This window comes from Coregonus lavaretus (genome assembly GCF_964263955.1).
Source record: "Coregonus lavaretus genome assembly, chromosome: 12".
NCBI lineage: Eukaryota > Metazoa > Chordata > Actinopteri > Salmoniformes > Salmonidae > Coregonus > Coregonus lavaretus.
This window is the reverse complement of record NC_139999.1, coordinates 55,650,657-55,677,953: the sequence shown is the minus strand read 5'-3', so window position 1 is coordinate 55,677,953 and position 27,297 is coordinate 55,650,657. Positions and strand designations below refer to the sequence as shown.

Genomic DNA, 27,297 nt, shown 5'->3' with positions numbered 1-27,297 from the left:
GTGGCCATTGTTAGTGGCCTTGTCTAGACTGGCTGCCGACCGGGCTTACTTGCTGATGCTTGCAGCAAACAATGCGGCGAGCTGCTGAATGTGTGTGTGTGTGTGCCACATAAAGGGATCCCCCTCTGCCCGGCAGGGACAACTGACCACCCCCACCCTACCCAACCACACACACACACACACACACACACACACACACATACACATACACACGCTGACATGGATTTAGAAAAAGGGGTGTGTCTGTCTCCTCCCACCCTCAAAATAGGTACCAGCTGGGACTTTCTAATTACCATACACACTCATCTGATTTATTCACTATTGTTTGTCTATAGGGTGCAGGGGACTGGTGTCTGGTGCCCTTTGCAGATCTTAAACGCAATTTGTTAATTTGGTCCTTTCTATTTGACAGAAAAGGCAGCACCCGTAGTGAAACTTCAGAAGTCCTCATTATTGGTTCCTATACAGTTATCGCTAGTCCCCGCACAGAACGTATTTGACAAATTGTTTCTGAGGTAAATCACAACCACCTGCCGATGCTTGTAATGCTTCCATGGGTTCATCAACCTAAAACCAGGAAACAGATGTTGTGACATAAACCGGAGAGCTTAAACCCGCCAAACGGCTTCCTCTAGTCTTTCTGGGTTGAAAAGGGATGTGATTCCATAATCCCAAAAAATGAGGGCTCAGACAAAGAAATGCCTCACCTAGACTGAATTCAGCACGGGCAATTAAAAGCAGCTGTAAACCATCAATCCAGGCCTCTGCAGAACAGCAAATCTGTTCTTGGAAGTGCCTTTCGAGAGCTGCCTTTTTTTCCTGGGGTCATGTATTGGCTCTCCCACCAGAGGCCTAGAGAGAACGCGATCGTAGGGAGTGAGGGAACGAATGAGTGTTGGCCACACACTGGCTCCCCTGCACCTGTGTTCACTTCACGCTGGCAGCGGGGGCTGCTGTGCTTCCTTCATCATTCATTTAATTTCTTCCCCCCCTACTCCCGCCTACAGACATAATTATAATCTGGCACATGGAGCTCTTGCTGTTGTTATTGTTATTTCTCCATCCTGACAGATGTCTTAATCTCCTAAAATGACTCTTTGGACCTCCGCAGCGCTGGGCAAGAGCACGTTATGAAGTGCAACATGCTTCACGGCTGAGGTTCAACCTGTTATTAAAAGAGGTTCATGGGGCTAGGTTCAAGAACCAACACAACCCCAACTAAATGCCAAAAGGTTCTGCATAACGTTGCACAAAGCTTCACCAGACCAGTTTTGTAGTTTAACACCATTGACCTTGTTAGACTTCAAGCTACCATAAATCTGTAGAATAAATGTTGTAAAGCCCTTGGTATATAATGACTAGTTTTCACATTAGGTGTTAAGCTAGTTGCTTTGATGTTGTGACTAATGCCCTGTGAGTCTCAGCAGCCCTTGTGGCTGCCTGCCACATGTGTTCAGCTCGCTATGTTTCCTGACCAAAGCAAACAACTCTGCTTTTGTTTTTTCCTCCATGTCTGCGCCATTTATCCTTCCCAGTTAGCGCTAGCACGGAGCTGTATGGAGGGCTGTTGTGTATATGTGTGTGGTGAGGCTCTCCAAGCTTGATTATGTGCAAAGAGGGGAAGTCCAGCCAAGTCCCAGCAGCACACCACCACAAAATGACTGGATTTGAGACACGTTTCATTATGTACCTAGAGGGCTTTATCTCGTGAAATGTACATTCAAAACAATATCATTGGGTCATGGTGTAAACACTGACTATACAGAGCCCAGGGGGAAATTGTGTTGGATGTTGCGCCAAAGTCCACTTTTTGGATTCGAGAAAACCAACCGACAAACGTGCCTCATCCTGAGCCGAATACTTTTTTCCATTGGGCGAGCCCTTAGTCGTCAGAGCTGTGGGAATATTTCAGTAAAGTAAATGCTGAGGTTACTGGACTTTTCTCCTCTAATCTCTTGTCTATGTTTAAGGGAAAAATACATTGTTCCTTTCAAAGTCTGGGCAGTGTCTATGATTCCAACCCCAATTCAGATTGTCATCGTCCTTCATTCAACCTCACTCATCCGAGCATACGTTCATTAAGTGAGATTTGTTTAGCTGGGGTTTGTTTTGTCTAGTTCCCTCCTCAGATGAAAACGAACCGGATTCCTGCCAGGGCTCTTGTAGTTAGACGAGTTTGACTGTGGCGGTGGAGGTGGTGTTCTCTCTCTAGACAGACACTGTTATGTCTGGACGAGTGTTGAGTCTGTCTGCAGCTGCGGCTGACGGGTATGGCAAGTTTTCAGCTCTGGAGAAACTTGGCAGCCGACTGTTTATAGATGAGGCTGCCATGCTGGGGAACGTCTGTGTTCCCTCCAAGAGACAGTTTACACAGCGCAGACCTGGAACATAAAACCCAGCACCTGGAAATGGCCTCTCTTTATCGGCCTCTAAGGCCCATGCAGTCATTAGCCGTTTCGTCTGTTCCCACAAGCTCTTAAAGTCAACACTGGAGCAGACTGTTGTTTTTTTATCATCAAGGTGAACGTGAAACATTTTCGCTTGAACTCTTGAACTTTCTATTCTAATTAGAATCCCTTCCTATATACGGCCAGGCTATATTTAATAGTTGGAGTGTGTTTTCCCTACAATAGGCCTGTCATGTCTTATGTCTGGATACCCGTTGGCAAGATTAGGGAGAAATTCACAGTGGACAGCTTCTAGGTTTGTATGTCTGTGTATATGGATGTTGTTAGGGGAGACAAAGCACATCCACCCTATTCAGACTGTAGCCTAGATAATAATTATGTCTAGCACCACTCCAGCTCAAAACGGGAATGACTGTCAGACAGAGCGAGAGGTGCGTCCTTATTGGAGTTAGCCAAGCGCTGGATGACATGCTCTTTGCTCCCCAGTCTGGCTCCTCTTTTTTTCTTATTCAAATGAAGGAGAGCGTGGCTGTGTGCCCTTGGTGACAACAGATAAATGAGGTGGCAAACAAGGGACCAGGGGAGTCTAGGCTAGCTCCCGCTGGCTAGAATAACAATGAGCGTCACCCCGCTCGGCCCACAGACAGGCCAGCTGATAACAAGGTTAGATTTTCATAAGCTTCAGACAGTCAGGTCCGTGGGTACCTGCCGGCGGGTGAGGCAGGCTCGGTCCCGCAGTGAGCAGAGGTGCCAGTGCGCTAATCGTCCGCTGAGCTGTGAAGGATGGTACGGAGTAGGAAACTCAATTTGAGATTCTGCCATGATGCTTTTAAAACACTAGGCGCAGACGCGGCAGACGGCTCTCAAGCTGTTCTGCCGGCTTCACTTTTCAATTTTTAGAAGAGATGTTTGTTTTTGTGTGTTTAACACCACTATTGTGCTCCATATTGTGACGTTGTTGACTTTTCATCCATATTGTTTCAAGGAGGGTATGTACAGTGTGACTATACCTTAAGACACACACACACACACACACACACACACACACACACACTGTAAAGGCGTTAACCTGCAACCTCCCACAATCCCATCCCATGATCTGTCTAGCCAGAACCGGACCTTTCGAAACTCCCTTTCCTGTCCTGTAGCCACAGAATCAAACAGATCTATTCTTCCTATTTCCAGAGCTCCTTCACCCATACAACTCTTTTGCTTTAGGGACACTCTTCTAGCAATGTGGAAGTACTCAAGTTAATCCAGTAGCCCTGCTCATCCTTTGTTCTTCCCTTCACTTGTCTGTTTCAGTAATTCGCCAGCCAGGCCTCCCCTGTGGGTTCTAATAGGTGGGGGTGGGATTTAGGGGCGAGAGTAGGTGGGGCGGTAGAGGGGGGATGTAGTCTAGGATTCCCTGAAGCTGCCAGCTCTGTCTAGTCAGGGAGAAGAGAGGGAGGGGGCGACGTCTGTCACCCCTCCATTGGGACGAATCCGAGATGAGAGAGAAAATGAGAATGTGTTTATTTTATTGATGTTCTAACAGGGTCGTTCCACCTCAAAAAGCATAGGAAAGAGGATTTCGACGCCCACCATATCAGATTGTTCTGAAATAATTTCTGTAGTTAGTAACAGATACGATTATCATTCCTGAAACATTATTTTGTTAAAATACAATTTGATCTCTGAGAAATTAAGCTACTTGATTGCACCCAAATTGGCCATTTTCATTTATAGATATAAATATAGTATCCAACATCCAATTTGGGACAAACTTCTTCCTACCAATGAGTACGACATGAGTAATCCCCCCCAAAAAAGGTCAGAAGCCACCCACGGACCCCCCACACCTCATGCCAATCCCTCCCCAACAACCAGTATACAGTTTCAGTTCTCTATGTTTGACAAGTAGTATGACGCTGTGGCTTGGAGTATTGCTTCTACATACTCTGTAATGTAGTCCCTGTGAATCTGGTGATGTTTTTTTCACCCATCTGTTCAGAGAAATAAGCCACAATTCTGAAAATGTCCCAGTTCTTCCATAGCCTGCATACTCACCAGACATGTCACCCATTGAGCATGTTTGGGATGCGCTGGATCGATGTCTACGACCGCGTGTTTCAGTTCCCACCAATATCCAGCAACTGCGCACATCCACTGAAGAGGAGTGGGACAACATTCCACAGGCCACAATCAACAGCCTGATAAACTCTATTCAAAGGAGATGTCACACTGCATGAGGCAAATGGTGGTCACACCAGATACTGACTGGTTTTCTGATCAGCACCCCTACCTTTTTTTTAAAGGTATCTGTGGTCAACAGATGCATATCTGTATTCCCAGTCATGTGAAATCCATAGATTAGGGCCTAATGAATTGATTTCAATTGACTGATTTCCTTATATGAATTATAACTCAGTAAAATCTTTGAAATTGTTGCATGTCACATTTATATTTTTGTTCAGTATATTTAACCTCTAAAGGATCGGACACTTTTTTTCAATTTTCGCCTAAAATGACACACCCAAATCTAACTGTCTGTAGCTCAGGACCTGAAGCAAAGATATGCATATTCTTGATACCATTTGAAAGGAAACACTTTGAAGTTTGTGGAAATGTGAAATTAATGTAGGAGAATATAACACATTAGATCTAGTAAAAGGTAATCCAAACAAAAAAAACATGCGTTTTCTATTTGTTTTGTTCCATCATTTTTGAAACGCAAGAGAAAGGCCGCAATATAATATTGCAGTTTAGGTGCAATTTCGATTTTGGCCACGAGATGGCAGCAGTGTGTGAAAAGTTTCAGATTGATCCAGTGAAGCATTGCAATACTGGACTATTTTGTATCAAGTCTGCCCAAATGTGCCGAATTGGTCAATTGATACATTTTCAAGTACATAACTATAGAGAACATACAAACATGATATGGTAATGCAAAATGTAAGTTTACACACTCCCAGGAATGTCATACATGATGGATCATTAGCTTATACACTAACTTTCACACATCTAGATGGCCGGGCGGGGTGGGTGTGGAGCCAGAGACAGCAGGGGTTCAAACTGTAGAACCCAGTTCCTACATTTGAATATAAAAATTGATTTTATCAAACAAAACTATGCTACATTTTATCTCTGGGACCCTTAGGATGACAAATCAGAGCAAGATTACTGAATGTAAGTACATTATTTACCTTCAGAGGTGAATGTATCAAACCAGTTGCCGTGATAAGTTTGTTGTTGTGCACTCTCCTCAAACAATAGCATGGTATTTTTTCACTGTAATAGCTACTGTAAATTGGACAGTGCAGTTAGATTAACAAGAATGTAATCTTTCTGCCCATATAAGACATGTCTATGTCCTGGAAAGTTTGCTGTTACTTACAACAGTCATGCTAATCACATTAGCGCACGTTAGCTCAACCGTCCTGTATACGGAACACCGATCCCGTAGAGGTTAATAAACACAAGAGACCAGCAAAATTGATAACAGAGTCTGGCAGTATAGAAGGAACAGCGGCATGTAGGGGTCAAAACCTGGTACTTTCACACTATTGTATTGTAAATAATGTGAGCAACTTAAATTACTAATTTCTCTGAACGGGGGAACATCACCAGATTCACAGGGAATACATTACATAGTATGGAAAAACAATACTCCATGCCACAGCTTCATACTACTTAGAGAACTGATACTGCATACTGGTTGTTGGGGTCGATTGGTGTGGGGGTCCGTGGGTGGCTTTTGACAATTCTTTGGGATTCCTCATGTCTTACTCATTGGTTGGAAGAAGTTTGGTCCAAATCGGATGTAGGTTACTATATTTATTGAATATTATCTGAATCCTATCAATTAAAATGGCCAATTTGGGTGTAATCAATTATCTTAATTTTCTCGAAGATGCATTTTAATTTAAACAAAATAATGTTTCAGGAATGCCAGTTTCTAACTACAGAAACAATTTCAGAACAGTCTGAGATGGTGGGTGTTATGGCTTGCTGAAATGACATTGAACGACTCAACACACACGTTCAGGGAGTGGTGAATCCCAGACAGACATGCAACATATTTCATGAGTTTGAAGGGGCACAGACTTGGTAAAGATGGCGTGGGTGTAGTTTTTTGGCCCCTGGCACCTTGACCTGGTTACGACGAGACTCGAGCCCCCCCCCCCCCCCCCCCCCCCCCAAATGGCACGTATTCAAAGTCTGTCGGATTCACTCTAGTCTGCTAGACAAGCGTCATCGGCCGCTGCCGCAGATCGAAAGTGGGTTAGCACAAGCTGTGCAATGGGACAAACATTGGCAGTGCTTAGCTTTTTTTGTTGTTGCTTATAACAGTCTGTATATAAAAATATACAAAAATAAAATCTTAGGGGATGTAGCTCAGTTGGTAGAGCATGGTGTTTGCAACACCAGGGCTGTGGGTTCAATTCCCACGGGGGGTATAAAAAATAATGTATGCACTAACTGTAAGTCGCTCTGGATAAGAGCGTCTGCTAAATGACTAAAATGTAATGTAAATGTAAGGTGTACCTCCCAGCCAACAATCTATCTAGTCACAAAATCAGTATGCCCATTTTACCTGTCTCATCATTGCAGTGAGATTATTAATTACCTTCATCCCTGGTGTAGGATCAGTTCAGAGTTGTATGTCTCTACGGTGGACTACATTGCACTGTTTGGAGCACAGTTGCTTTCTGCAATTCATTTGCTTCTCAAGGTACTTCATTGCCCAACATTGGGCTGGGACTGTGTGCTGCCTTGTGTACTTTGGCAGAGTTGCATGAGGCTCAGTGTAGAACTCCTGCATCTCAATAACCAAGTGTCCTCCACACACACTAATGGCATGACTCGAGTCCCTTCCTGGTGCTTCACTGCAGTGGCTTTAGTTTTTTTTCTCTTTTGCAATGCCGCTCTTGTAAAAATGTATTGTGCTGAAATACATTTTACATCCCTTCATGGGACAAACTGGTGAAATAAAGGTACAATTAAAATAGCACTGCACATATCATTTTGTCAAGAGTGCCTGTGTATCTCTCTTATAGTGTTTGTGTCTGTTTATGTCCACTTAGTGTGTGGTTGTATGCGTGCGTGTGCGCTCATGCACATGTGTGTATTCCCATATGTGCACATATATTTCTGAATGTCTCGAACTAGGCCTATGAGTCTCATATTCAGCATCTCTGCAAAACTGTGTGTATCTATGTGTGTGTGTGTGTGTGTGTGTGTGTTTCCCGGGCATCTGCTGTTGTGTCTGGAAATGCTTTAGAGACACGCCGAGCAGCAATTGAAACTTGCTTCGAGATGTTAAGCTACGCCTGAGAGCTCAAACTATAGAGAGGCGGAGATTTTAAAGAGCAACAATTACGGTTTTGTTTGTCTAAATTTCCCCCTTTCCTCCCGACTAGATGACAACCATATTTCCACTAGACCTGTTTTCCGACAGCTCTTGTCCGGACTAGACGTTTGTTCTATCAAATCTATCTCGACTCCTCCATGTGTGCCCCTGTTGTTTGGGTTGAAATAATTACTATAACTTGATTTTGATTAAAGCACAGTCAGCTTTGTTTATTGAACATTTGCTTCCCCCAAGACTTGTTCAAACAAAGACTCCAGGAGGGTTTCCCATTACTTTGGGCCTTCTCCTCACCCTCTCTCTCAACCCCACCCCTTAACCCACCAGACATGTGTGAACACACACACACACACACACACACACACTGTCAAACACTCCCAAACACCCTTGAAGTTCACCAAAGCTCCAGTTCTAAGCTGGGTGGGTGGTACATGGTTTGCTTGTGGTTAAATTTGCTCTGATAAAGAAAAGAAAAGAAAACTAATCTCAGAATCACTGCTAATGGTTAGACCATGCTAGCAAAAGCTAATAACTCGTTTAGGCTGAGCCTACTCCACTCAGTTAGCATTAGCATCTAGTGCTATCATTTTAACATATAAGGTAAAGCTAATAATTCACTTAACCTAACTGCCCCTTCCCTCTTTTTTCCCACCCATTCAGTGGCTTGCGAGAGTAGTCACCCCCCTTGGCATTTTTCCTATTTTGTTGCCTTACAACCTGGAATTGAAATGGATTTTGGGGGGTTTGTATCATTTGATTTACACAACATGCCTACCACTTTGAAGATGCAGTTACAGCTGCAAGTATCTTGGGGTATGTCTCTATAAGCTTGGCACATCTAGCCACTGGGATTTTTGCCCATTCTTCAAGGCAAAACTGCTCCAACTCCTTCAAGTTGGATGGATTCCGCTGGTGTACAGCAATCTTTAAGTCATACCACAGATTCTCAATTGGATTGAGGTCTGGGCTTTGACTAGGCAATTCCAAGACATTTAAATGTTTCCCCTTAAACCACTCGAGTGTTGTATTAGCAGTATGCTTAGGGTCATTGTCCTGCTGGAAGGTGAACCTCCGTCCCAGCCTCAAATACCAGGAAGACTGAAACAGGTTTCCCTCTAGAATTTCCCTTTATTTAGCGCCATCTATCATTCCTTCAATTCTGACCAGTTTCCCAGTCCCTACCGATGGAAAAACATCCCCACAGCATGATGCTGCCACCATCATGCTTCACTGTGGGGATGGTGTTCTCGGGGTGATGAGAGGTGTTGGGTTTGTGCCAGACATAGCGTTTTCCTTGATGGCCAAAAAGCTCAATTTTAGTCTCATCTGACCAGAGTACCTTCTTCCATATCTTTAGGGAGTCTCCCACATGCCTTTTGGCGAACACCAAACGTGTTTGCTTATTTTTTTCTTTAAGCAATGGCTTTTTTCTGGCCACTCTTCCGTCAAGCCCAGCTCTGCGAAGTGTACGGCTTAAAGTGGTCCTATGGACAGATACTCCAATCTCTGCTATGGAGCTTTGCAGCTCCTTCAGGGTTATCTTTGGTCTCTTTGTTGCCTCTCTGATTAATGCCCTACTTGCCTGGTCCGTGAGTTTTGGTGGGCGGCCCTCTCTTGGCAGGTTTGTTGTGGTGCCATATTCTTTCAATTTTTTAATAATGGATTTAATGGTGCTCCGTGGGATGTTCAAAGTTTCTGATATTTTTTTATAACCCAACCCTGATCTGTACTTCTCCACAACTTTGTCCCTGACCTGTTTGGAGAGCTCCTTGGTCTTCATGGTGCCGCTTGCTTGGTGGTGCCCCTTGCTTAGTGGTGTTACAGACTCTGGGGCCTTTCAGAACAGGTGTATATATACTGAGATCATGTGACATTTTGATTGCACACAGGTGGACTTTATTTAACTAATTATGTGACTTCTGAAGGTAATTGGTTGCAACAACTTATTTAGGGGCTTCATAGCAAAGGGGGTGAAAACATATGCACACACCACTTTTCCGTTATTTATTTTGTTATTTTTTTCATTTCACTTCACCAATTTTGACTATTTATCCAAATAAAAATTCATTTAAATTACAGGTTGTAATGCAACAAAATAGGAAAAATGCCAAGGGGGATGAATACTTTTGCAAGGCTCTGTATCTATAGTGTGAGTGTCCCGACCTAAGGTTCCCACACTTGTTGGTTGTGGCTGTATGACCGTGGCTCCAAAGTCAATGAATAGGGGTTGCTTTGTTTCTCCCCTCTTGTGTCTCACAATCGCTCCCCACTGTCTCGGTCTCTCCCTGCTCTGCCCTTCTCAGTGACTCTGCGCAGTGCAGGCCTGCCCTGTCTGCTCTGAGCACTGCACCCCCTCCAACCCAGCCTTTCTCATGGAAATTGGCAAGCAAATGTTGGGCACCTCTGACCTACAAGCCGCCGCCGGCACAGACACGCACACACGCGCACAAACGCACACATCACTCCTGCCTGCCCATGTGAGCAGACAGTTTTACAGACTGATATATCCCCCTTTCCTTACACACACACACCACTATCTGGCCACTCCCAAATTCCCTAGACTAACAGTGTGTCGAGTCAGTAACAGGGTGGGAGTCAGTAACAGGGAGGGAGAGACAGACGAGAGAGAGAGTGGAGTGCTAACCCTCCCATGCCCCCCCCCCCATCCCCCCTCCTCCCTCTGTCTGTCTGCCTGCGTGCTTAGAGCTGTCTGGCTCAGCAGTGACCGCGAATGCCCCAGCCTGACACTGAGCAAGGGAGGGAAAAAGGGGGGGGGGGGGGAGGGTGCAGGGTTGACTTCCTTCTTTGACAGGGGACTCCCTTGACCCCCTCACCTTCCCCATTTGGGGGCGTGCGAGTATCTTCACAGGCTGTATTGTCTAGAGAGAGAGAGCGGCTGGGGTGCTGTTGCTCTCCAGCTCGGTCACACACACACACACACACACACACAAACAAAATCTGCATTGACCCTTTTCGCACTAACTTTTTTGACTCATGACATATGCTGGTGCTACTGTTTTAATATCTGTCACTTTATTCCTAGTCATGTACATATCTACCTCAATGACCTGGTACCCCGTGTATATAGCCAAGTTATCGTTACTCATTGTGTATTTATTATTACGTGTTTAACTTTTCTATTATTTCTCTATTTTCTTTCTCTCTGCATTGTTGGGAAGGGCCCGTAAGTAAGCATTTCACTGTTAGTCCACACCTGTTGTTTACAAAGCATGTGACAAATACATTTTGATTTGAAAATCACCCGAAGGAGACCCCTCCACTGAACATCCTCCATGTCAGCTGCCTCGTTTTTTTGTGTTTTGTTTGTGTGTTTTGTTTTGTTTGTGCGTGCGTACGTACGTGCACAGGCCTAGTTTTGGGGAATGATTATGAGCAACTCTTGAACGGTTAGAAAACTGTGTGTGTATCTGTTTTGTGTGCGGGTATTTAAATTTAGCCTGGGCTTTAGCTGTTGTTGCCGTCGTTTCCCACTACAAAGTCTCCTCATTGCTCCATTTTTTCCCACAATCTGTTCCTAGGGATTTATTCTGGAAGCTTTGTTGGAAAGCTTTGGTAAACTTCTCGGTCCGGTCTGGCAGCAACCGCTCGGAGGCCATTTTCTCCTCAACCCCGACTATCCCTTTTTGAACGTTTCCATTTGCATTCCTCAAGATAAGCCATTTCAGGAGCATGAAGGCTTGCTTTTCTCATAACAACATTCCTCTCCTCTCCTGCAATGCTTTGTCTATTAAAAACACCCAGAGAAGATAGAAAGAAGATGGACTACTGGAATAAAGTGCATTCATATCAATAATTTAAAAGGCTGGTAATAGCAATACAAAAACCACTTCTCACAAGACACAATGCTGGTGGTGGACAATGTAGCTGGCTTCATTTGTTTCTATGATATGTAGCCTATGTGGTCCTCTGTAGCTCAATTGGTAGAGCATGGCGCTTGTACCGCCAGGGTAGTGGGTTCGATCCCCGGGACCACCCAAACGTAAAAACGTATGCACACATGACTGTAAGTCGCTTTGGATAAAAGCGTCTGCTAAATGGCTTATTATTATTATTATTATTATTATTATTATTATTATTATTATTATTATTATTATTATTATTATTAAATAGGTTAGGCCTAGCATATGATGTAGGCCTACCTTATGATATATGGTACTCAATAACACCACAACCCTGGTAGGGGTGTGAACGTTTAAACGAAATTGGGATCCTTAACGTTAATACAAATCCCTAACCAAACCCCCCCCCCCCCCCCCATAGCGGTGCCTGGAAAAGTGGGTATACTATAATTTTGCCTTTTTCTTTTCTTCCAAAAGGCCCACTTGGTGAAGGAAAGGCGCCCTGTGTGAAATTTGATGAGAAACCGTGCCGTACTTTGATTGACCTAAAATTATCAATCCAATATTGGTCTTTCACAGTTAGGCCAACCCAATCTGTACAGTGAAAGTAGGTTTATAGTAGGCCTACTATTGAAATAGATAAATGACGCTGTCAACTGAGTCAGAAATTCAAAGGTTTCATTTTTGTTGTCATTTTTTTTAAACGCATCAGTGGGAATTAAGAAGTGAGTAGATGCAATACCCACTGAAAGAAAAGCCGGTATACGGCGTATACCTGCGTATATACCCTCCATTACACCACTAGCTATAAAGACCTGGGGAAAGTTCTGAAATTTAAAAGGTACACTCAGCGATATAAAGTAGATGCAGAAAGTATACAGCATAGTGGGTCAATTTCCGCAAGAACTAATCCAAGAACTAATCCACTGTTTTGGTGCCTGGCTACCACGCTGTCAACAGTGTGAAGCGAACCTGTGCACATGCGCAGATGCTGTGTGTGACTGTGTGAGAGTGTTGCATCTCGCTCATCTCAATATCCTAGCCTATTCATTGACGATAGGCACTGCTTTACTGAAGTTGCAAGACATTGAAAGAAGAAACAAGAGATTGTGAGATACAGCATTCCGTTGCGAGATACAGCTTTTGATTGCAGATAGATACGCCTAGTGCACGGTTCTGACTGTCTGCCTGGTGCCCGACCTGCCTATACTGTGCTCCTCCCCTCTCTCTCCGTCCCTCGCTAACTCGCCATGAAAGATGCTAGTGTTTGTGTTTTCGGAAGTACAGTCTCCTCCGTTCCAAAGATACTGAATCTTAGGAGTCGATTCTGCTGTCTTGACACTCAGAAATGGGTGTCAAAACCGGGAGTCGATGTGCAAGGAGTCAACAAATCAATTATTTTGGGGTATACTCTCCACCACCACGTCATCGTCGTTAACGGTTGGAAAAATGGCAGAGAAAGACAAGCGACAGCAGCGGAGTCCTGTATGGCAATAGAGAGAGAGATGTGCCCAGCCACGCAGTCCGACCACCGTCTCTGCCTGCCTGGCACACACTGGCCCCACTACGTCGCCCTGCTGCTAGCCCTGCCATCTGTGTGGAGCCTCATCCCTGTGTGTGCATGCTGGTGTGTCCGTGGCCCCAGGCACCATGTCAGGGAATAAGGCTGTGCGCCAGCTGACATGGCCGTTCTAGACAGTGGGTTTGCACATTCGCTGGCACAGGCCACTGGCAGACCTACCACTGGCCATATATTAACCCTGACGCTTTAGTAGAGACACCCTAGCAACAACACTGTTTGTTTGTGGGAGCCGGGGTTAGGGTTGGGGTGTGTTTTTGGTTTTACGAGCGTGAATTTACATTGAATCAATATTGAGGAACGAGGCCGAGGAACAAGGATTTCTCGTAACATACGTTCATACTATCCGCCGGTTTCTGTGTTTTAGACCGTGAATAAATGTGGTGTGTGTGTGTGTGTGTGTGTGTGTGTGTATATATATATATATATATATATATATATATATATATATATATATATATATATATATATATATATATATATATATATATATGCCGTAAATGTATAAATATTTAGGAATGTTCTTTCACGTTGTAATTCTGGTAATTCTGTCTAGTCTCTCTCTCCCTCTTTCTGTCTCTCCCATCATTATTCTCTCCATCTCTGACCCATCTGTCTTTCTCTGGATTGTGCCACCACTCTCCCTCTCCTGGAAAACGAGGTCTGTTTTTTTTTCTTTCTTTGCACCCCATTGTTCTGAGCAGTAGGGGGGGGGCAATCAGTTGTGGTGTGTGTGTGTGTCGAGGAATGTGTGTGAGAAAGTGAGGACAAGGCAGCAGACCTTTGCGAGCCGCAGTGTGTGTCGTCTTGCTCAGTGAGCACACAGGTTGGGGCGCTCGCCAAAGTTGATGTATTAGGGGGTAACACGATGCAGCCGGTCTCAGGGGGTCCCCACCACCACCATAACTGCGTACAAACTCAATGTAGTGGTGAGTTGTGCATTAATCGTTACTATCTTGGATTTTAATATTTGTCTAGCTTAGATTTTAATCAATGGGTAAAATGTAGTTTTTTCTCCTAACGTTTTTTTTATTTCCAAGTCAAAAGTCCAATGCGATGAGTCATTGAGCTCGTTTTCTGGACTATCTTGAATTTGAGTTTCTTTGCCAATTGTGTGGTTGTCTGTGTATAACTAGCGCGATAAATGCCTTTGTTGTTGTGTGAGGACGGCAAACTCTCCTTTAATGCAGCTGCAGGTCAGACACGGTTGTGTAATAGTCGCTGGTAAGACTTCAGGAATGTTGGAACAAACTATTATCAAGTCTGTCTAGCCTGCGAGAGCATTTCAGTATCTGGATTATGAGCACACTCTTTGCATAGCTTGGTCTCTTTGTCGTTTTGAGTAGAATAGGTTAGGGGCAATTCCATGATAACAGAATTACGCTGAGACTCAGATTTTTCACTTTAAAATGTTTACCAAAGAAAAAACATTGTTTTCAAAGTTTAACGAAACATACAACTCTATGCACAATGACTACTTTGAACAATTTACACAGAACATTTCACAAAAACACATTTACTGGAAGAACAGTGCAGATGCAAAGTTTGGTAACAGAATTACGGTTAAATATCCCTCTGTTTTTTATCTGACAACGTTTTCGAAAAACTCTTAAATACTGTTAAATATCTGCTCCAAATTAAGATTCAAAGATGTCTGCAGAAAGAATGGGGTGTCGGCTGGATTTACAACTGGTAACAGAATTACACTAGCAGAATTACATCATGGGTCCCTGACCTGTACTACACAGAAATGCATACTTATGGATATGAATGTAATTATCTTCACGGTGATGTATCCTGAATAGGTAAACAAAGGTAGAACTATGCAATATCATCCTATGCAGGGAGGGGTTGTCCAGACTGTTTTCACATTCTGGCTTTGACCACCAGATGACGGAAAGAGAAAGAAACCGGTTATCAGCTGAACATAACAGTATGCCAGTGGAAGGAAGGACAGTAGCAGGTGACCCAACTGTGGTTTGTGACTACTACGATTTCCCATTGTAGCCAATTCAATTGCAGTAATTCTGTTACAGAGTTTTCTGTAATTCTGTTACCGATTTGGTAATATAATTGAGTTTTAATCACTTAATAATTTATTAAAAAAAATTATATCAGAAAAATCACTATAACTAATTACTTGTTACTTCTGTGAACTTTCATTATCCTCTCTCCTCATGGGGAAAGAAATTAGAACATATCTTAAAGATACAGTGCCTTCAGAAAGTATTCACACCCCTTGACTTTTTCAGCCTGAATTTAAAAGGGATTTAAATTGATCTGTTGTGTCACTGGCCTACTCCCAATACCCCATAATGTCAAAGTGGAATTATGTTTTTAGACATTTTTACAAAAAATGAAAAGTTGAAATGTCTTGAGTCAATAAGTGTTCAACCCCTAGCCTAAATAAGTTCAGGAGTAAAAATGTGCTTAAAGATGCACTATGCAGAAATCGCTCCGCCTTTTTCTGGTTGCTAAAATTCTAATAGGTTGCCTAATTTCAGTTTATGTGACAAATCAAGCAAGTATAGTGTAGAGAGTCATTGTACCATCTAAACTGCTGTGAAATATGTTTTCCATAACCAAAAATATTGTATTTTCAGCTGTTTTTAAGCTGGTGTACAAAACCAAAAGTAAAAGGCGCAAAAATGAAACTTAAGAACAAGAAGCATATAAATAACACACATAGAACAGATCTCTGGCTTTGAATGAGAATGACAGATCTATAACTCACATTTCTACATGAATTTGGTCGGGTCGCCCAAAAGGTTACATAATAAGTTGCATGAACTCACTCTGTGCAATAATAGTGTTTAACATTATTTTTGAATATGTGGTGAAGTTATTAATTAAACTTTGGATGGTGTATCAATACACCCAGTCACTACAAAGATGCAGGCGTCCTTCCTAACTCAGATGTCGGAGAGGAAGGAAACCGCTCAGGGATTTCACCATGAGGCCAGTGGTGACTTTAAAACAGTTAGAGATTAATGGCTGTGATAGGAAAAAACGGAGGATTGATCAACAACATTGTAGTTACTCTACAATACTAACTTAAAAAACAGTGTGAAAAGAAGGAAGCCTGCACAGAATAAAAATATACCAAAACATGCATCCTGTTTGCAATAAGGCACTAAAGTAAAACTGCAAATAATGTGGCAAAGAAATTAACTTTATGTCCTGAATACAAAGTGTTATGTTTGGAGGTAAATCCAACACAACAGGGTACCACTCTTCATATTTTCAAGCATGGTGGTGGCTGCATCATATTATGGGTATGCTTGTCATCGGCAAGGACAAGCACGTTTTTTTGGGATAAAAAGAAATATAATAATAGAGCTAAGCACAGCTGAAATCCTAGAGGAAAACCTGGTTCAGTCTGCTTTCAACAGACACTGGGAGACAAATTCACCTTTCAGCAGGACAATAACCTAAAACAGAAGGCCAATTATACACTGGATAATGTACCCAAGACAACATTGAATGTTCCTGAGTGGCCTTGTGTATTGACTTAAATCAGCTTGAAAATATATGGCAAGACTTGAAAAGGGTGGTCTTGCAATGATCAATAACCAACTTGATAGAGCTTGAAGAATTGTTTTAATAATCATGTGAAAATATTGTACAATCCAGGTGTGCAAAGCTCTTCTAGATTTACCCAGAAAAACTCACAGCTGTAATCGTTGCCAACGGTGATTCTAACATGTATTGACTCAGGGGTGGGAATACTTATGTTAAGGAGATATTTCTGTATTTCATTTTCAAATATATATATATATATATTTGTTTTTACTTTGTCATTATGGGGTATTGTGTGTAGATGGGTGATGGAAAAAATTCAATTTAATCAATTTTGAATTCAAGCTGTAACACAACAAAATGTGGAATAAGGGTTATGAATACTTTCTGAAGGGACTGTATGTGGGTTTTTGGTAACGGAATTACAAGGCACAAGGCAATGTTTCTTAAACTTACAGAAGGCAAAGCATTTATCCAAAACTAAATATAAGTGGTGATATTAGTTGGCAGGGGTCTTTACTTCAACATTATTGTGTTTTGATGTATTTGTAATACCTATTTTCTGGTAGATTTTTTCTAAGAAGCTTTTTCAATCAGTTTTAACAGAAATCAAAGCCATTACTTATGCCTCATTTTTAAGATGGATAATGGTTGAAATTTATATCTATGTCATCATTTCCCAAAAATATAGACTTTCATTTATCACATAATCTGATATGCTCCTATGAACTTCATATGTTGGTGCTTTTACATGGAAATGACCTTAGGTTGTTTCAAGGAGCAGGCTACTGTGTTAGCTTATGCTTTGCTTTTCTGCTCAGTTAGACTGTCTGTGTTTGGTTTGAGTTGTTGCTTGGGGCAAAAGTCCCTGCTGGATTTTTTATGTGGGGCTGTCCGTGAACTTTCTCTCTCTCTCTGACGGTTGAAGTGTGAGAAGAACACAAAGTGTGTGTGTGTGTGTGTGTGTGTGTGTGTGTGTGTGTGTGTGTGTGTGTGTGTGTGTGTGTGTGTGTGTGTGCGCCTGCATTTGTATGTCTCTGTCTGCTTCTGGGTCTGTGTGTGTGTTTTTTGTGCTCCGTCTGCCAGGGTCACGTGGGGGGAGGGGAAGGTCAAACTGTCCTGCCCTGTCTCCAAACAAAGATTGTTCTGTCTACCTCGACACTGTTGTGAACTCTGCTGGGAAAAGAGCTCCCATCGTCTCGGGATCAATAGAGCCTCTGAGCTGACCAATAACTCTACTCATTTTACTACACACACGCACACGTGGTGCGCTATGGTGATAATCACTGTCAATATTCAAACATGTCATAAGAATGTTATGTATTTGGTTGTTCAAAATGTCAATGTTTTACTCAAGTTGATATTTTACAGGAAGTAAATCACAAACTTTTCACTGGAAGCAGCCAGTCATGATGACAGTATAAGTTGTCAGACCAATGACATCATACCTGTCATAATGTGGTCCTCTGTAGCTCAATTGGTAGAGCATGGCGCTTGTAACGCCAGGGTAGTGGGTTCGATCCCCGGGACCACCCATACGTAAAAATGTATGCACACATGACTGTAAGTCGCTTTGGATAAAAGCATCTGCTAAATGGCATATTATTATTATTATATTATTATAATACTTGAGATGTCTTGCATATCATCGTGATGATGTTGTACATAAGATAGTTCCTGTTTGGCTTTTCTATTGAGTAGGATATCATATGTGCCTACATTAAGAGTTGAGTTACGAATACTAATACCCATGGGGGGCAAGTATAAAAAATAAAATAAAAAATGTATTCACTAACTGTAAGTCGCTCTGGATAAGAGCGTCTGCTAAATGACTAAAATGTAAATGTAAGTAAGACAACTGAGATGGTATGCTATGTTTTAAAAAGTAAGCTATTTCATCTAACATATCCAGGGAATGCATCATTGATATTTTGATGTGCAACCTGTCAAAATAGGATCCAGAATGATCAGATTTATTTTTGGCTCTTCAGAGATTAATTTGCCGACATCTTTGTGTATGGGCCTATTGGCATATTCACCACCTGATGAAGTGGGAACTCAAAACACTTAGTAGATTGCTAACTCTAAATATGATCTTGTTGCTATATAGCCATGTATGCTAATTGATTAATCTATCAGTAAATGTAATGTCCTACAAAACCTTCCAGTGCTAGGCTAAGCTACTTGATGTAGGCCTATTCAGTGCAAATGGCATGCTCCACTCAGCTCTGCGGGCGCATCAAAACCATACTACGTAGCCTACTCCGGTTGTAAAGTGGTGCCATGAACTCAATATTGAGAGGTGAGAAATAAATGATATACTCACAGACATCTGTGACTCTCCTCTATGTAACTAAAAAAGCATATATTTCCTGCAATTGCATTTTGAGCAACGGTCATATGCTTGTGCTTATCAGAATGCATCTCTCCCTCCTCCGTGCACACAGTGGGGCGAGGGCAGCCCACAGTGAAACAGGGACAGGCAGATACTTTCATAGCAGGAATCAACATAATGCATAGGCTATTACTGTTGACCAAATAATGGTTTTAGAACCCAAAAATCGTCAGGAACATTGTGTAGCAAAATCCAGGAATATTACCGACCTAAGCAAAATCCTTCGGTAGGAGGAGGGCAATGTCGGTGTCGATAATTTTCGCTTTATCGTCCCAGCTCTACCCAAACATACTTACTAGGAACCAAGCAAGGAAGTACTACATTAGTAAATGAAAAATAACTACATTGAATTATATAGTAGTCCCCTTTTACCCAAAGGTAAGGATAGAGGACCTTATAAGTAAGTACAAAAATAACTAGGTTATTTGTATTTATTTATTACCAGAGACAGGATGATTGACTTGAAGGTATATAGTAAGTACATTGAAATAAATAAATAAATAAATAAATACAATATACCGTAGATGTTGTTACTAGGTATTTACATAATAAGTACCTTGTACTTATAAGATCCTCAATACTAACCTTTGGGACTTAAGAGGACTACTATATAATTACATTTTGTTACTTTGTATTTACTAAGTAAGTATGTAGTACTTACTTGTTTGGTACCTAGTAAGTATGTTTGGGACCAAATAGTTACCATGTATTTACTTTTTGTTACTAGTTATTGTCTAGTAATTACTGGGCTGTAAAATGAAGGGTTACCAAACATACAGTGCATTCGGAAAGTATTCAGACCCCTTGACCTTTTCCACATTTTGTTACTTTACAGCCTTATTCTAAAATGCATTAAAAAAATAATAATAATCTCATCAATCTACACAGACCCCATAATGACAAAGCGAAAAAACTGATTCTTCTAAATTTTTCTTAAACTTACAGAAGGCAAATCATTTCTCTAAAACTAAATATAAGTGGTCGAAGGTTCACCTTCCAACAGGACAACAACCCTAAGCACACAGCCAATACAACGCAGGAGTGGCTTCGGGATGTCTCTGAATGTTCTTGAGTGGCCCAGCCAGAGCCCGGACTTGAACCCAATCGAGCATCTCTGGAGAGACCTGAAAATAGCTGTGCAGCGATGCTCCCCATCCAACCTGACAGAGCTTGATAGGATCTGCAGAGAGGAATGGGAGAAACTCCCCAAATACCGGTGTTCCAAGCTTGTAGCGTCATACCCAAGAAGACTTGAGGCTTTAATCGCTGCCAAAGGTGCTTCAACAAAATAGAGTAAAGGGTCTGAATACTTATGTAAATGTAATATGAGTTTTTAATATAAACTTGCAAAAATGTGTTCCAACCTGTTTTTGCTTTGTCATTATGGGGTATTGTGTGTAGATTGATGAGGGGGGAAAACAATTTAATCCATTTTAGAATAAGGCTGTAACGTAACAAAATGTGGAAAAAGTCAAGGGGTCTGAGTACTTTCCAATTGCACTGTAGGCCTGTGCAAGTTGCTTTTCGTAACATCGGACTAAGTTGTCATGACCTTCAATTACCATGGTCCCAAAATGTCCCAAAATGTCCCAAACACCCTTTCCCAATAATCTGTACTATGTACATATCCTCTTATCTGTCCTCCTTCGGTCCTTCCACTTTCTATGAATGAAGGGGGTTTGACACACCTCCAATATAAGAACAGGAGCTAGACTAAAAGGTCCAATACATAGTATCGTTTATGCTGCTCCCAAACATGATATGTTGATGAAGCTTAGGTGATACAATCATAAAGTCTTCCACTAATTCTAACCTCTTCCCTCTCGCTCTTCTCTCTCCAGCCCAGTTGGAGTTTGTGCAGATCCTGGTGATCGTGGTGGTGATGATGGTGATGGTGGTGGTAATCACCTGCCTGCTCAACCACTACCGCCTGTCTGCACGCTCCTTCATCTCCAGGCACAGCCAGGCCCGCAGGCGCCACCTACCACTGGCCTCCGTAAGTACTCTACACTGACCAGGACGTAGACTTTACTTTATAGCCTCCACACAGACCAGGGTGCAGAATACTTTACAGCCTCCACACAGACCAGGGTGCAGAATACTTTACAGCCTCCACACAGACCAGGGTGCAGAATACTTTACAGCCTCCACACAGACCAGGGTGCAGAATACTTTACAGCCTCCACACAGACCAGGGTGCAGAATACTTTACAGCCTCCACACAGACCAGGGTGCAGAATACTTTACAGCCTCCACACAGACCAGGGTGCAGAATACTTTACAGCCTCCACACAGACCAGGGTGCAGAATACTTTACAGCCTCCACACAGACAAGGGTGCAGAATACTTTACAGCCTCCACACAGACCAGGGTGCAGAATACTTTACAGCCTCCACACAGACCAGGGTGCAGAATACTTTACAGCCTCCACACAGACCAGGGTGCAGAATACTTTACAGCCTCCACACAGACAAGGGTGCAGAATACTTTACAGCCTCCACACAGACCAGGGTGCAGAATACTTTACAGCCTCCACACAGACCAGGGTGCAGAATACTTTACAGCCTCCACACAGACCAGGGTGCAGAATACTTTACAGCCTCCACACAGACCAGGGTGCAGAATACTTTACAGCCTCCACACAGACCAGGGTGCAGAATACTTTACAGCCTCCACACAGACAAGGGTGTAGACTATTTTACTGCCCCAATAAGTACTTCATAATTATATCTCACTGACCAGGGAATATCCTTTACTTGACAGCCGCCACACAGACCAGTATGCAGCCTAGACCAGTGGTTCCCAAACTGTGGGTTGGGACCCACTTGTGGGTCGAGGCAGGGATAGGGATCCAGGTGGATCGCATTTTGGTGCATTGCAATTTTTTTCCCGGATGGACAAAACACTTTCAGTGTAAACTTAAAGATGTAGTATGTCACTTTTTGGGCGACCTGACCAAATTCACATAGAAATGTATGTTATAGATCTGTCATTCTCATTGAAAGCCAATCTAAGAAGCTGTAGATCTGTTCTGTGTGCGATATTTCTATGCTTCCCCTTAAGTTTTGTTTTTGCGTCTTATACTTTTGGAACAGCTGAAAATACAATATTTTTGGTTATGGAAAATAAATATCACAGCGGTTTAGATGGTACAATGATTCTCTACACCATACTTGCTTGTTTTGTCACATAAACTGAAATTAGGCGAACTATTTAAAAAATTGCAACCAGGAAATGGCAGAGCTATTTCTGCATAGTGCATCTTTAAATGACTAAAACCAAATATAAAGTATGCAGAAAAGATCACATACAGTGCCTTCAGAAAGTATTTACTCCCCTTATCTTTTTCCAAATGTTGTTGTCTTACAGCCTGAATTTAAAATGGATTAAATTGAGATGTTGTGTTACTGGCCTACACACAATACCCCATAATGTCAAAGTGGAATTATGTCTTTTAAAAACAGAAATATCTTGAGTCAATAAGTATTCAACCCGGTTGTTATGGCAATCCTAAATAAGTGGAGTAAGAATTTTCACAACAAGTCAAATAATAAGTTACATAGACACGCTCTGAGTGCAATAATAGTGTTTAACATTTATTTTTTTATGACTACCTCATCTCTATACCCCACACACAATTATCTGTAAGGTCCCTCAGTCGAGCAGTGAATTTCAAACACAGATTCATCCACAAAGACCAGGGAGGGTCTTTGTGGATGAAGGGCACCTATTGGTAGATGGGTAAAAATTCAAAAAGTTGACATTAAATATCCCTTTGAGCATGGGGAAGTTATTAATTACACTTTGGATGGTGTATCAATACACCCAGTCACTACAAAGATACAGGCGTCCTTCCTAACTCAGTTGCTGGAGAGGAAGTAAACCGCTCAGGGATTTCACCATGAGGCCAATGGTGACTTTAAAACAGTTACAGAGTTTATTGGCTGTGATAGGAAAAAACAGAGGATTGATCAACAACATTGTAGTTACTCTACAATACTAACCTAAATGACAGTGTGAAAAGAAGGAAGCCTGTACAAAATAAAAATATACCAAAACATGCATCCTGTTTGCAATAAGGCACTAAAGTAAAACTGCAAAAAATGTGGCAAAGAAATTGACTTAATGTCCTGAATACAAAACGTTATGTTTGGGGCAAATCCAACAGAACACATCACTGTGTACCACTCTTCATATTTTCAAGCATGGTGGTGGCTGCATCATATTATGGGTATGCTTGTCATCGGCAAGGACTAGGGAGCTTTTTAGGATAAAAAGAAATGGAATAGTCAGTCTGCTTTCCAACATACACTGGGGGATAAATTAACCTTTCAGCAGGACAATAACCTAAAACACAAGGCCAAATATAAACACTTAAGTTGCTTACCAAGACAACATTGAGTGGCCTAGTTACAGCTTTGACTTAAATTGGCTTGAAAATCTATGGCAAGACTTGAAAATGGCTGTCTAGCAATGATCAACAACCAACTTGACAGAGATTGAAGAATTTTAAAAAGAATAATGTGCAAATATTCTGCACTCCGAATATATTTTAAAAAAAGGATATGTGTATGTATATATATGTATGTGTGTATATATATAGATATATGTATATGTGTGTGCAAATTATGGTGGAAAATAAGTATTTGGTCAATAACAAAAGTTTCTCAATACTTTGTTATATACCCTTTGTTGGCAATGACACAGGTCAAACGTTTTCTGTAAGTCTTCACAATGTTTTCACACACTGTTGCTGGTATTTTGGCCCATTCCTCCATGCAGATCTCCTCTAGAGCAGTGATGTTTTGGGGCTGTCACTGGGCAACACGGACTTTCAACTCCCTCCAAAGATTTTCTATGGGGTTGAGATCTGGAGACTGGCTAGGCCACTCAAGGACCTTGAAATGCTTCTTACGAAGCCACTCCTTCGTTGCCCGGGCGGTGTGTTTGGGATCATTGTCATGCTGAAAGACCCAGCCACGTTTCATCTTCAATGCCCTTGCTGATGGAAGGAGGTTTTCACTCAAAATCTCACGATACATGGCCCCATTCATTCTTTCCTTTACAAGGATCAGTCGTCCTGGTCCCTTTGCAGAAAAACAGCCCCAAAGCATGATGTTTCCATCCCCATGCTTCACAGTAGGTATGGTGTTCTTTGGATGCAACTCAGCATTCTTTGTCCTCCAAACACGACGAGTTTAGTTTTTACCAAAAAGTTCTATTTTGGTTTCATCTGACCATATGACATTCTCCCAATCCTCTTCTGGATCATCCAAATGCACTCTAGCAGACTTCAGACGGGCCTGGACATGTACTGGCTTAAGCAGGGGGACACGTCTGGCACTGCAGGATTTGAGTCCCTGGCGGTGTAGTGTGTTACTGATGGTAGGCTTTGTTACTTTGGTCCCAGCTCTCTGCAGGTCATTCACTAGGTCCCCCCGTGTGATTCTGGGATTTATGCTCACCGTTCTTGTGATCATTTTGACCCCACGGGGTGAGATCTTGCGTGGAGCCCCAGATCGAGGGAGATTATCAGTGGTCTTGTATGTCTTCCATTTCCTAAAAATTGCTCCCACAGTTGATTTCTTCAAACCAAGCTGCTTACCTATTGCAGATGCAGTCTTCCCAGCCTGGTGCAGGTCTACAATTTTGTTTCTGGTGTCCTTTGACAGCTCTTTGGTCTTGGCCATAGTGGAGTTTGGAGTGTGACTGTTTGAGGTTGTGGACAGGTGTCTTTTATAATGATAACAAGTTCAAACAGGTGCCATTAATACAGGTAACGAGTGGAGGACAGAGGAGCCTCTTAAAGAAGAAGTTACAGGTCTGTGTGAGCCAGAAATCTTGCTTGTTTGTAGGTGACCAAATACTTATTTTCCACCATAATTTGCAAATAAATTCATAAAGAATCCTACAATGTGATTTTCTGAATTTGTTTCCCTCACTTTGTCTGTCATAGTTGACGTGTACCTATGATGAAAATTACAGGCCTCTCTCATCTTTTTAAGTGGGAGAACTTGCACAATTGGTGGCTGACTAAATACTTTTTTTCCCCACTGTACATACATACATACATGCATACATATATATATATATATACACGCACACACACACACACACACACACACACACACACACACACACACACACACACACACACACACACACACAGTGGTGTGAAAGTGTTTGCCCCCGTCCTTATTTGTTTGCATGTTTGTCACACTTAAATGTTTCAGATCATAAAACAAATTTAAATATTAGTCAAAGATAACACAAGTAAACACAAAATGCAGTTTTGAAATGAGGTTGTTGTTATTATTAAGGGAAAACAAAATCCAAACCTACATGGCCCTGTGTGAAAAAGTGTTTGCCCCCCTGTTATAACACAACTCAACTGTGGTTTATCACACCGGAGTTCAATTCCTCTAGCCACAGCCAGGCCTGATTACTGCCACACCTGTTCTCAATCAAGGAGTCACTTAAATAGGACCTGCCTGACAAAGTGAAGTAGACCAAAAGATCCTCAAAAGCTAGACATCATGCCGAGATCCAAAGAAATTCAGGAACAAATGAGAAAGAAAGTAATTGAGATCATCAGTCTGGAAAAGGTTATAAAGCCATTTCTAAAGCTTTGGGACTCCAGCGAACCACAGTGAGAGCCATTATCCACAAATGGCGAAAAACATGGAACAGTGGTGAAACTTCCCAGGAATGGCCGGCCGACCAAAATTACCCCAAGAGCGCAGCGACGACTCATCCAAGAGGTCACAAAAGACCCCACAACAACATCCAAAGAGCTGCAGGCCTAAATTGTCTCAGTTAAGGTCAGTGTTCATGACTCCACCATAAGAAAGAGACTGGGAAAAAATGGCCTGCATGGCAGAGTTCCAAGACGAAAACCAATGCTGAGCAAAAAGAATATTAAGGCTCGTCTCATTTTTGCCAGAAAACATCTTGATGATCCCCAAGACCTTTGGGAAAATACTCTGTGGACTGACGAGACAAAAGTTGAACTTTTTGGAAGGTGTGTGTCCCATTACATCTGCCGTAAAAGTAACACTGCATTTCAGAAAAAGAACATCATACCAACAGTAAAATATGGTGGTGGTAGTGTGATGGTCTGGGCCTGTTTTGCTGCTTCAGGACCTGGAAGACTTGCTGTGATAAAATGGAACCATGAATTCTGCTGTCTACCAAAAAATCCTGAAGGAGAATGTCCGGCCATCTGTTCGTGACCTCAAGCTGAAGCGAACTTGGGTTCTGCAGCAGGACAATGATCCAAAACACACCAGCAAGTCCACCTCTGAATGGCTGAAGAAAAACAAAATGAAGACTTTGGAGTGGCCTAGTCAAAGTCCTGACCTGAATCCTATTGAGATGCTGTGGCATGACCTTAAAAAGGCAGTTCATGCTCGAAAACCCTCCAATGTGGCTGAATTACAACAATTCTGCAAAGATGAGTGGGCCAAAATTCCTCCACAGCGCTGTAAAAGACTCATTACAAGTTATCGCAAACGCTTGATTGCAGCTGTTGCTGCTAAGGGTGGCCCAACCAGTTATTAGGTTCTAGGGGGCAATCACTTTTTTACACAGGGCCATGTGGGTTTGGATTTTGTTTTCCCTTAATAATAACGACCTTCATTTCAAAACTGCATTTTGTGTTTACTTGTGTTATCTTTGACTAATATTTAAATGTGTTTGATGATCTGAAACATTTAAGTGTGACAAACATGCAAACAAATAAGAAATCAGGAAGCGGGCAAACACTTTTTCACACCACTGTATATGCGAGAACAAAAAACATATGGGGGATTGGAGGTGATGCAGACAATTACATTGATAGAAGTTACAATCTATCTGCAATATTAAAGCTGATCTACCCCCCCCCCCCCCCCCAGAAAAAAAATTATATATTTATTGTGCACTCCAGGTGTGCAAAGCTCTTACAAAATTACCCAGAAAGACTAACAGCTGTAATCGCTGCCAAATATTATTCTAACATGTATTGACTCAGGGGTGTGAATACTTATGTAAATGAGATATTTCTATATTTCATTTTCAATAAATTTGCAAACATTTTTGTTGTTGTATTTTACCCCCTTTTTCTCCCTAATTTCGATCTTGTCTCATCGCTGCAACTCCCCAATGGGCTCGGGAGGCGAAGGTCGAGTCATGCGTCCTCCGAAACA

General features: G+C 42.1%; 1 protein-coding gene across 1 annotated transcript in view; it reads left to right on the top strand.

Moving 5' to 3' along the window:
* pmepa1 (prostate transmembrane protein, androgen induced 1) overlaps positions 1–27,297 on the top strand; it is a 74,807-nt gene that overhangs the window by 33,520 nt on the left and 13,990 nt on the right. The window contains exon 2 of the mRNA XM_084173561.1: positions 20,953–21,107. Coding sequence (XP_084029687.1) covers positions 20,953–21,107 — 155 coding nt within the window. The remainder of the gene's footprint in view (positions 1–20,952; positions 21,108–27,297) is intronic.